General features: G+C 27.8%; 1 protein-coding gene across 2 annotated transcripts; it reads right to left on the bottom strand.

The window, feature by feature from the left end:
• Positions 1-1,442: 1,442 nt before the first annotated feature.
• Positions 1,443-11,280, bottom strand: LOC107445208 (uncharacterized). Of its 2 annotated transcripts, none has more exons than XM_016059553.3 (7): positions 11,139-11,280; positions 9,187-9,325; positions 7,708-7,769; positions 4,665-4,772; positions 4,385-4,435; positions 3,154-3,177; positions 1,443-1,684 (listed from the first exon to the last, which is right to left on the bottom strand). In XM_016059553.3, the coding sequence occupies exons 2-7, from the start codon at positions 9,305-9,307 to the stop codon at positions 1,607-1,609; spliced, it is 444 nt and encodes a 147-aa protein (XP_015915039.1). In that variant the 5' UTR covers positions 9,308-9,325; positions 11,139-11,280; the 3' UTR covers positions 1,443-1,606. The 2 variants fall into 2 exon arrangements, with proteins under 2 accessions (XP_015915039.1, XP_015915040.1); XM_016059554.3 differs by having other exon boundaries at positions 1,448-1,684; positions 11,073-11,152.
• Positions 11,281-12,162: the final 882 nt, after the last annotated feature.

Raw genomic sequence — 12,162 nt, 5'->3', positions numbered from 1 at the left:
CCCTCTTCTGTCTAATTACCAAAGCGCCAGTCCTCAGGGTCAAATGAAAGATGCCCAGAGAGCTCTTTGAAAAGCTTTCATTTCGAAACAATATTGTGCCAAGATGGTCTTTAACCATCTTCCGGACCACGCAATTGCGATAAAACAGACATTAAATTTGATTACAGAAGCAGTCGTTCAAATATACCGCTGTGATTCTTTAGATGCCATTGTACGATTTTTTCACAAGCCTGTCTTAGTTTTAATCAAAACCCCAATTTATGACAATTTTAGCAGAAAACAGTCAATTAAACTAGCAGATAAATGTAACTAAAATAGGGGATGTAGCATTAAAGCTTGTTCTCCCTTTAGTGCGTTTATTGAATTGCAATAATTTAGTTGCCTTAGGGGGCTGTACTTATACTTGGTAGACCCTGAATCACTAGCATCACTGGCCAAGTGAGCTGAGTACAGTATCTGTATAACGAATTTGCATTCCATTTCAACTTCCAGAGAAGACATCGCTGTCTCTTATAAAATATTAAGGATTTAGCAGAAGGGGTCCTTACCTATTTATAGAAACATTTTTACCTAGCTAAAATTAATAATAATTTTGTTGTTTTTAATCAAAATTTCGAAATTTTGAGTTGATATTACATATTGTTTGATTTGAGAAATATTTTTCTTTCTCTAATGTCCTTGCGTATTGGCCCAGATTTGTCGGGTACTACATTTTCAAAATAAAATTTGAAAAACGACGCACCTACGAGTATGTACGACACACTAACAAGTATGTACAACACACAAACAAATATGTACGACACACCTATTGTAACAGAAGGTGATTGTGGAGTCAACCAAAAACAATCTGTAACATATACGAAAGGCGAAGACGACAATATGAAAATGAAGGTCTTCCATTGACTGCAGAAAAAACTTGAAATTTTAAAGTTCGTCAATAAGGTGCCCAATTTTTCTCAAATGGGAGTGAAAAAAATGTCCTGCAATTTTTTTTAAATACAATTTTCTCAAAATAACCATGATTCAAGAATATAACAAATTGAACTTATGTATTTAACATGTTTTGGTACTACTTCAGAAATTTTCTACATTAGGGCATCTTTTCTAGATTTTTTAGGATTGTTAACGCATGTATTTTTTTTTTCAAATTAACACTAGTTTCTTCTGAATATATTGTTTCGCTCAAATCGAAATGCTTTTTTTTTGCAAAAACTTTTTACTATAGAAAGAAAAAATAATATTTTTTTTTTCAAATTCATGTTGATAAGGAAAACATAATTTCTTATTTGAATATACATTTCATCAATGGTATTAATTGAGTTTTCGCCATCTTAATGACGAAATTTTATAGTACAATCACATTTAAAACAAACACATAACGGAATGTAATATATGGAGAGAACTTTCATGAATCGGTAGGTAGTTTGTGCAATGTTTTTACAAGAGACGGTATTTAGTAGTATTAACTGAATTCTGTGTTTGCAGCTGTAATTTTATGAATGGTGTTCAACAATTTGAATAAAATACACACGCACAATTTTTTTATAGAAATTTATTGCTTATGGTAAGTTTTGCTACTTTATTCTGATGTTTGAGATCAATAAATTTAGCTTTTTGGAGCACTCTCGAAATAAAAAAACAATTCAGGCAAGTTATGCTTCTTTGCTGCTACAAAATAACAATCCTATAAAAAAGAAAACAATTTAAACTGATAAAAACAATACATATAAAAGAATAGAATTAAGAGATGTTAAGCTTCACTGCTGCTTTTAAATTAGAATCTTTCAAGAAAAAAATAAGCAAAATCAGCAAAAATTATAAGACTTTAGAATTCAGAAAAGTTATTCTTCTTTGACGTTTTAACAGAGAACTCTGCTTTTAACTAACTATCTTTTTCTATTATCCGTACTAACTATCTACTAACTATCCTTCTGCATAAAAATTTGATTGGAAAAATATAAGGTTCTGTCAAAAAAAGAATAAAAATATTGAATTTAGAGAACTTATGTTTCTCCGTTGTTTCTGGATAACAATCCATTTAAAATATAGAATAATTTAATAGCATTAACTTAATTAACTCCAATTTTTTAATTTAAAAACTTTTTATGAAATTTTTGTGGTGAACACTTTTTTTAAGTTAACACCAAATCAAGTTTTCGTATGCAATTCGGTGTATGAAAGCTGTAAACACATAAAATGCAAAAGGCTTACGTTTGCACCAAGATCATGTATCATATAATAAATATTTTTGTCGATAAAAACTACAGCGTTGGCGTGTTTTTGACATCATCTGTAATTGTTTACAATCGATAACAAGTTGGAGAGTGCTTGTGATTATCTTCAATGCTCCTTTAATCTATGAGATTTAAAATTCGACGTTAAAATATGTATGTATGTTTTTAGTTGTGTAATAAGGATATTTATATTCTAATTTTTAAGCATTTGTAAACTGCAATAAATAATTTCAAAATGTCTAATTTCTATCTGCCTCTGCTTTTTTAAATTAGTTCGAATTCGTCTTAGTGATCTCGTATGTTTGATTTACAAACTAATTTTATTTCAAGAATTAGTATACACGCCGCGTGTATCAAACCTGAAATGCTGATTCCTACTTTGCGTAGTCCCGTTAAAATAACTACTAATTTTACGTTATTCTATATTATATCTTACTATAATTACAAATTATGTTTATTATATTATAAATATAAATTATGTGTATTAAAATTGTGTATCATATCTTACTGTAATTATAAATTTTAGCTTTACTCATTAAGAAATATTATGATGGCTACTTTAAGCCAAATAGTTTGAAAGGACATTCTAATTGCTTAACTATACCAAGAATTATCATTGGTTTTGGGTGCAGGGGAACACCCTTTTGGTACAAAATATAGTTGCAACCATTTTTGCCGTTCAGATACACGAAACCCTTTACAGCGTACTGAAGAAGGTACTGCATTATTACAACCAAAATGAGCATGCATCTTTTTCTGAGATATCGTATTTTTAAATGGAGATTTATTGTAAACGTTACATATTTTCAGTATATTTATTTATGTACAGAGCAGTGTTAATTCTATGAAGCAGCTGATCTCTAAAATCCGGGAATTATTTTCATTCAAACTAACATTTTATTAATATACATGCACTTACCTCAGCTTCTTTTCCCATTTCCATCTGAAATAACAAAAAAGTAATACATGCATAAAGTGTAAATATATATTCCTAACATATAGAAAAGTAAATACATTTTATATAAATAAAAAAAATTAGTAGAAAAAATATAAATTTCATGGAAAAAAAATTTAGTGATTCTCTAGGACTAAGAAATCTAGCAGAAATCTGAAAAAATGCGACCAATATTTATATAAAAAGGCACTTGACGATGAAAATGTAACCAATATATATTTCTTGCCATGCAAATTTTTTTTATAATCTCATGTCTCAATAGAAGAGTTTGTTTTTCTTCATTATATCTCTTTTTAACGCTGAATCATTGTAATGCAGCAACATCACTCTATAAATAAATCTAAGAAAATAATTTCACTTGAATAAGAAAGTTTACTATTCGATCTATGGAAATAAATTGACTAAGTCAAGCTGAAGTAATTTTCACTTAAGTGTGATGCAGCAAAACCACAAACATTGAAGGCAATTTTCTCTTTCTCATTTTCTTTTTTTCTAATTGCGTCAAAACTCTGATCATATATGTTTTAGTCATTCCACCATTTTACTTAAATTTGTCACCAATAAATACGTAATTACGCTTTTTTTTATTTTATTTTATAGCTTTAAAAAAACATTAAAAAAGAAAATAATAATGCATTTTAATTTTAGTAAATTTTTAAACTTCTCCTTAAACATTCATAGCAAAATTTCTGAAAGAAATTTAACAAATTTATATTTCTAGAAATAAACTAAACAAAAGTAATATTGAAGCATCGTATTTAAGTTTGATCATAATTTGAAAATATAATTTTTCCTTAAAAATAAATGTTGACGTTTTTAAAAAAACTTTCATTGAAGTTATATGAAAAGATTCGTATAGTTTTTGCATAAAAATCTAAAACTGAAAAAAGTTTTAAAAATGCATTTCCCACTCCTTTATCCTTTTGATTAAAATGTTTCTTTTGTATAAACATAAAAATAAAGGACATAATAATAATAATAAATATAAAATATGCAAAATAATATGAAAAATAGTATAAAACATTAAGTTTCGATTATCGTTAAAAATACAAAACACACGCCGATTTCTTGTTGAATCAAGCCGATTTTAAATCTAGCTTAATATTTTTTAACATTTTTTTAAACTTTGTTTTATACCTCTAATTTTTTCATTTTTCATTTTTAATGATTTTATTTTAAAATTATTTAAACTTACTTGTTTTTTCAAGCCCACATTAGCTTCATATTCTTCCATGCAACTATCAACCTACGAAAGTACATAAATAGATTAATATCTGTATTTATTTCTACTATATGTTCGTAAAGTCATGGTGCACTTTTGCCTAATCACAGGATAAAAGTGCACCCAGACTTTATGCAAACACAGTGTATCAGAAAATTAAAATCCCTGTTCACACTACGAACGAAATGAACGACTGCATAAAACATCTTTTTCACAAAAACTGTAAACACTAATTCGTACAGATCGTACATACTTTAAGGAAAAGCTCCTTTTTCTCACAAGCTGCAGTAACATAGGCAGCTATAACAGTCTTCGCTTGGGGTACAACTTCTGTGAAACATTCATCCAGAGCTCCTAGAAGCTATAAAAGAAAATACAAATACATTAATAAAAGTTATCTATGCATGCGATTGATCATCTATGTTTCAATCTTTTTCGGTTATGAAACCCTTGTGGCGTAACTAGCACTATAAATATTAAATGAAGGGATATAATTATAGATTATGTCAACCTAAATCTATCAAAAGGTACCTCGTGATAGAATCAAGTTAACATGTCTTATATACTAGTGAATTGGTATTTAATTTTCATAGTGGTAGCTTCACCACAAAACAATAAATTNAGTTTGTGGCGTAACTACCACTACAAATATTAAACATCAATTCACTGGTATATAAGACATGTTAACTTGATTCAATCACGAGGTACCTTTTGATAGATGAAGGTTGACACAGTCTATAATTAAATCCCCTCACCCTAAATGATCAATCAACTTTTGACGGAACCCTGCGACTTTAAGTAAATTTATAAATTAATGAAAATATTTAATGTTTGAAATTTTATTAATTATTTTAAAAATATTTAATGAATAATTAATAAATAACAAATTTGAATCGCATCGTTTTATTAATGTCAAACAGTTAAATTTACGGGTCTGAAGCTGTACGTGGTCTTCTGACTTAGTGTTTGTATAAATTGAATATACATGAGCAAAAACTTGGTTTTCATTGAAATAAAGACAACATAAACATTGAACCGAGTGAAAAAGAATCAATATAAATGTTAAGAATGATCATTAGAGAGATACATTTCTTCGTTGTTGAATTTGATTATTTTTGTTCTATATTCTTAAATTTTTCCCTTTCATAATTCATTCCTTTTCCTTATTCATTTAAAATACTGTCTAGATTTTTTTTTATTTTGATTTTCTTTTTTCACAAGCATTTAATTAAACAATTTCATAAAAAATAACAAAAACATTAAATAAATAATGGAAAATTAATCGGATACAAGTTTAGTTACAGATTCCGAAATTCAAAGCTGGTAAAAAAAAAAAGTTCTGACCCTCAGAAACCCTGTAGCCCTTCCACGGAACCTTGAGGTTTCGCGGAACGCCATTTGGGAACCACTGATCTATGCCATTTACGAAACTGCGAGAAAAGTAATTTATTGTCCCGTTATATCCTTTTAAGTTTTACTTTACCTTTAATTTGCTAAAAATATCAACAAAACAGAATTTTAGTATTTTTTTAGCTACCATAATTTCTATATTCTTGATGCTTATAATCTTGAATTTAAATTGTATGCTGGTACCATATTATGATCAGTGCGTGTTCGGTTTTAACATTTGTTTTCTTCTAACATCGATCTGATTGCTTTTCTGAACAGAAAATCAGTTTTCTCTTATCGTATTCACTTAAAGTAATATGCAATGAGAAAAAAAGTTAGGTCACAATTACCAGAATATGAATTTACCGTGCTTCTGGTTTTATGGGAACACTAAAGAGTTCTGTAATTAAAACCAAAACACTTTTTTAATTATTTCGGCAAAATTAATTAAAAAATATAGCTTTATAATGCACAGTAAAACTAGAATTTCACGAAACTTTCTTCGTTTTTGACGGAACTATTTCCTATTACAATCAAACTCCGCTATAGTGAACCTTCAAGGGACCGAAATTTCGGTTCACTATAACCGGGTGTTCACTATATCCGTTACGCTGGCAATTTAACTAATGATTCCCAAACTCCTCCCTTTTATTACTCATTATTCAAATAAATGACTGAAAAATATTATGTAGTAGCAAAAAATGTGTTATTTTTCATTACTCTTCGTCTTGCGTACAAAAAAAAATTATTAATCTTTAGCTGATGAGCAATCCTCAACATCAGATATGGAAACACTTCCCGACTCTCAGATAATTTTTCCTGAATTTCTGTTATTCCGCTTTTTAAACCTGTCTAACCTGCCATTCGAGCACATAAAAGTAGTCTCATAAAAGCACTTAGCAAATTCATCGGCATTTGTCCAGATACTGGAAGATTGCGGCTTCTTCGAATGGTGAACCACTTTAGTAATGCTTCTTCAACATCCTTGTGATCTGCTTTTCTCAACTTTTTTCTGCCATCAAATTTTTTTTCATGAGCAGAAATTATTAATTGCCTATTTTTCCATATATTACAAATTTCAGATTTGGATAGTTTATATTCCCTGAAAATATCAGTTTGATCGCATACATTTTCAATTTTTCTGATTATACCCATTTTATCATCAATGGAGAATGTTTTACGTTTACTGCTCGCCATAGTTAAATTTGAGACACTTGTTTGCAGGCTTTGTTTTAACTGAAGAAGTTAAGTTGAAATAAGGGCCTTATCAACACATATTAGTGTCAAATCCTTTGACCAATAATAAATAATTACTCATTCCATCTGATAGAAAATGCATATTGATCCCACTGACACCTTACAGGTGCATCATCTGCCTAGGTTGGAAACATCTGCTTTGTTTGTTTAGGGATGGAAGAGTGAAATAAAAGAAGCAAACGAGAAAAAAATGCTTATCACTACATTCCCCTCTATAAATCTCTTTAAAAATCGGTATATGCATTTATTTTGAAGTAAAAATTTCAAAATTATTACAAAAAAAATGAAGAAAAAAATCAGTCGAAGATAGAAAAAAGTTCATTATATCCAACTTCCTCACTTTTTTGGCTCACTATATCCATAAAAAATAACATTATGCGTGTATAGCAAGGCACGGAACCGAACATTTGGTTCACTATATCCGGGAGTTCACTATAAACCGTGTTCACTATAGCGGGGTTTGACTGTATATGCACGAAGCAAAAATTTCGTCAAAGTGACAAAACAACTATCGTCACTTCTTCACTTTAATGCATTTTTCTTAGGTATACTGAAGCACAATGTTTTTGCTTAAAAAATATTCTTGGATTACAAATTTTTAACTTTTTTTATTTAGAAAAAACAATAAAGGGTTTTAAAAAACTACTTACTGCTTTGGGCTCCAACTGCAAGCATTTTTCCATATCTGAGTAAAGAACATCACTATGTTTCTCTGTAAATAAATTTAAGTTATTTTTTTGTGAAAAGTTTTATTCCTGACATTTTTTGCTCTATAAGTTTGCTTCAAGATAGATATTACAGATGGATGTGCTTAAAAAATTTGCTTTTATGCTTTTTTTAATGATCGTCATTCATTTTTTTATGGATAACTTTTAATAATACAAAAAAAATACAATTTTTTTATTAAAAATGGTTCTTTTTTTAAAAAAATAAAAAAGAAATTTAAAAAAGAGACCTTTTATTTCGAATTGTTTTTGTTTTTTTATACATCAAGAAATGCCAAATCTTTTACTTATTGCCATTTTCTTGCCTTTGAAGCAACTATAGCCACTCTACTATTATAAACACTTGCAAACATCCTCTAAAGTAAAGTCTAATTAGAGTAAAGTCTAATTCAATACTGAGCTACAAAATTGAAAACATTAATTCTTGGTTTTTCACTCAATGGGATTCCTGCAAATGACGTAGAGCAGGTATCTTGATCCTGATTGGTTGTTGAATAGTGCATTTGCTAACGTTAGCAACTGTTCCTTCCATTCCATTTCATGTATGCCAAGCCCGTCAAGTATCGATGCTCATGACGGAGCTGTAATTAATTAACTTCATGTTAATTGACATTCTAAATTATGTGGAGAAACTTAGCTCAACTTAAATACGCCATTCTGCTTAGAAACGATCATCTGGAGCTGACATCATAGGTCATATGTGCGGATATTCGTGATCTTCTCCTTTTTTGCTTCTTCTTGAAGTGCAAGTACCCAATTCAGGAACAATTCAATCAGTTTATTTTGAATTTTGAATTTCGTCAAAGTGACTCAATTTTTGTATACTTTATATTTAAACCGTTTCTGAACAGTATCAAATTTTTCTACAAATAATTAATGAATGAATAACTACTGTATTTGTATTTATTTTTGTATAACCTAATTTCATATTTGAATTAAAGTGTCAATCCAAACATACTACACCGTAAAAAATTCCGGATCGAAATTACGGTATTTGATGGCATTATCCTTAAAATCTATTTTTACCGTAAAAATATTGTTCCGTAATTTAAACAGAAATGTTTATTTAATAAGAGTCATTTTGTGATATCATGGCAATTATTACTATAAAAATTATGGTCTATCAGATTTTTTGTTCTATAATATGCTCCCGTAAAAATGGACTACGGTAAAATGTACCGGAACCTAGAGCCCCAGTTTTTTTATAGTAATTTGATCCGGGATTTTTTACATTGTGTTGAGTTCGTAAATCTTTTAATAAATTTTAAAGTTTTTGAATGCTTCATGATGACTTTTCTTAATATTCATTGTACGTAATAATTATATTTAGCTGTAGAAAAGAATACATTTTATTGTTTTAATAAGTTATAAAAAAAATGCCGGTAAAATTTTATTCTAACTCACCGCACAACGTTTTTCTCCACACGTTTTGTCTCCCATATTCTCCAACATCAGTAATGTTTAGATGTAGAGCAGAACAAGAAATAGTTCCAAAGATAAGAAAAATAAATACCTTCAACATCATGCTACTTGAATGTCAACCCTATATTTAAAAAAATAAAAATAATAATATTAATAATAATTTTCTCATAGAAACATTAAATCTATTACAGCTGAACGTACTGTTTTTATCGTATTACAAGTGATACTGGGCGTTTGTAATTTCCATCCTTAATGTATATTTTTGGAATTATTTTCAAAAATAAAGTAACAAAAAGTGTGCATTGATGGTTGAAATCACCGAAACTTTGAATCAATTTCAGCTTAATATTACAAAACATTTTACTTTATTTTTAAAGTGTAATTTGAGACCAAACTCATACATTTTTTTATCGTATTCCATGTGATAATGGGTGTTCCTTATCATTCTTAATGTATATTTTTATAATTATTTTAAAAAATAAAATAAAAACGATGAGCATTAATGATTGAAATTCTTCGAGGCACAGAAACATTAAATCCATAACAGCAAAGCATTTCCACTTATTTTTGAAATATCATAATTTTATTCCAAACTCATACCTTTATTATCCTATTTGAAATGATGCTGTGTGCTCGTAATGACTACCCTTAATGTATATTTTCAAAATTATTTTCGAATTCAAAGTAAAAAAAATTTGCACAGAGGTTCACAAAACTATAGTTAATATTGAAAAATCTTAAATCTATCGATCAATCTATCGAAATCTTAACCTTTTATCCAAACCTGTTTCAATGTTTTGAAAGGGAACGGAAAGCTTTCAAGTTTCAAATAGACACTTTTAAGAAAGAAACACCTTCAAGTTTCACGCTGTAATCTGACAAGTTTCGAAGTTTCGAACCACACCGTCGTAAATCTTGTTTCATCAGTTTTTGATACGCTTAAATATTTATTTGAAACCCTCTATGAGCACAATTTTTTGTCAAGGATTCTAAAACTGCGTAATAAATACGGTTATTACGAAACTGCTGCATGTTAATTGTTCTAACTCAAATGTATATCATGATTAATGAAAGTACTATATTTTGCGTATAGCTCACGACTGTGCTATGTATATCATATATATTAAATTTACTGTATTTTGTACTGTATATAATAAAAACAGTAATTACGAAACTATTCCGTGTTACTAATTCCATCTCAATTGTTTATTATGCATAATAAATTTATTGTTGTCCATACACAGTTTTTCTGAAAAGCACACCGAGGAATGTTTTTGTTATTTAAATATTATTAGAAAATTACATTAAAATTAAAATAACTATTCATTCAAAATAACACAATACACTTTATACGAGTAGTAAGTACAAGCAACGCAAACACTCATCTTTAAAAACTAAACATTTCACTTTCCAGAATTTTTATATATGCTGTGGACTAAGTATATTGACTTTCATTAATATTCAGTATGTTTCATCTACAAATAAAAAAATATAAGTAATAATTCTCTACATAAATTCTTATTTTACATCAAATTTAAGGCAAATGCGCAGATTTCGTATATCATTTACGTTTATTCTAAATGTACAAGTATTTAATTCCTTACATATTTCAAAATACGTCTTGTACCCAAAAGAAATATATTAAAAACATAATCTACTATTTAATATTAACATCTTATTCTTATTAAATGCCTAATGAATAAATAAATTTAACATAGAATTTTTTTTTGATAATTTCGTTAAAAACTAAGCAGTTATAATAATTAATAAGATAATATGCAAATAATCATTTTGATATTGACTTTATACTTATCGTATAAGGATTTATAAAACGTATTCAATAAATATTTATAGAATTTTTTAATTACTTTTATCCTTTACAGTAATTAATAAGATATTTGTGCTATCAACCACTATCAATAAAGTTAACTTACCCAACTAATAAAGCAGTACATTAGTTATTTTTTAATAAAAAGTACCTCTTTTTAAACCATGTTTTTTTCTCTGCTTGCATTATTCATGAAATCATCTTTGAAAAGATAAATCACCACCCTTTATTCTATAGACAAATTCGAAAAGAGAAACATTTGAAAGGCGGTGAAGTTTTTCCGTTTATAAATGAATGTTAAAAAGAAGTGTGTAAAATACTGTTCATTTTTGTAAATACTTGTCAAAAACACAAATAAACGGAACTCTTCTATGTTCTAGTTTCCTTTTAAATTCTCTTAAAACCCTTTTCATTTGACTGTTAAATACAAAATTTGCAAAAACAAAAAAAGTTTGGACTTTAAGTCTTTAAACAAATGATAACTCATCTGATTTAAATAAAGCAATAACAGATCTAATGTTATAGAATAGAATTATAGAGCATTTATATAATATTGTTAGCAATATTTGGATTATTTTTAACAACGTATCAGCCGTATTTCTTTGTTGAATTTAATAACAATATATGAATATATGTACATATTTTTTTTAAATATTTGGGAAAAACCAGAAAATATGTAGTTCAAATTCATTGACCCATCTCAAAATTAAATATTTCTTTCATAATTTGTATTCTTCAATTATAGTTGTAGCATAAAACGAAGAATTGATAAATATTATAAGTATTTAACGATGAATTATTTACAGTGTTTTAACAATATGTTATTTATAATTTTAAAAACTGTTTCTAAATCATTATCAAGATCTTCAATACAGAAATGTTTTGATTGATAGCTTCAAAATAAATAAACTGTAATTGTTCTCAGAACGAGAATGATATAGTATCTTAATTACATTTTTCATTATTACAGAGACATTCCTAATATGCTAAATTCAATAATTGAATAAGCGTGAAGAAAAAGTTTTTTTTTTAAATGGTGGTATTATCAATTTTGAAATTCAAGTACTAGAAAGAAATTATAATTATAACGATTATAAACAAATTAGAAAGAAAATACATTCATTATTTAA

This window comes from Parasteatoda tepidariorum, chromosome 4 (genome assembly GCF_043381705.1).
Source record: "Parasteatoda tepidariorum isolate YZ-2023 chromosome 4, CAS_Ptep_4.0, whole genome shotgun sequence".
NCBI classification, from domain to species: Eukaryota; Metazoa; Arthropoda; class Arachnida; order Araneae; family Theridiidae; genus Parasteatoda; species Parasteatoda tepidariorum.
Note: the sequence above shows the minus strand (reverse complement) of the source record. Positions and strands in the feature narration are given on the sequence as shown.

Bases quoted from the DNA above. Each gene is read 5' to 3' on its own strand.
- LOC107445208 (XM_016059553.3), bottom strand. From the start codon at position 9,307: ATGATGTTGAAGGTATTTATTTTTCTTATCTTTGGAACTATTTCTTGT. The intron at 4,436-4,664 runs GTATGTACGATC...GTACTTTCGTAG, and splicing joins AAAAGGAGCTTTTCCTTAAA to GTTGATAGTTGCATGGAAGA. The intron at 1,685-3,153 runs GTAAGTGCATGT...TCTTTTTTATAG, and splicing joins AAATGGGAAAAGAAGCTGAG to GATTGTTATTTTGTAGCAGC.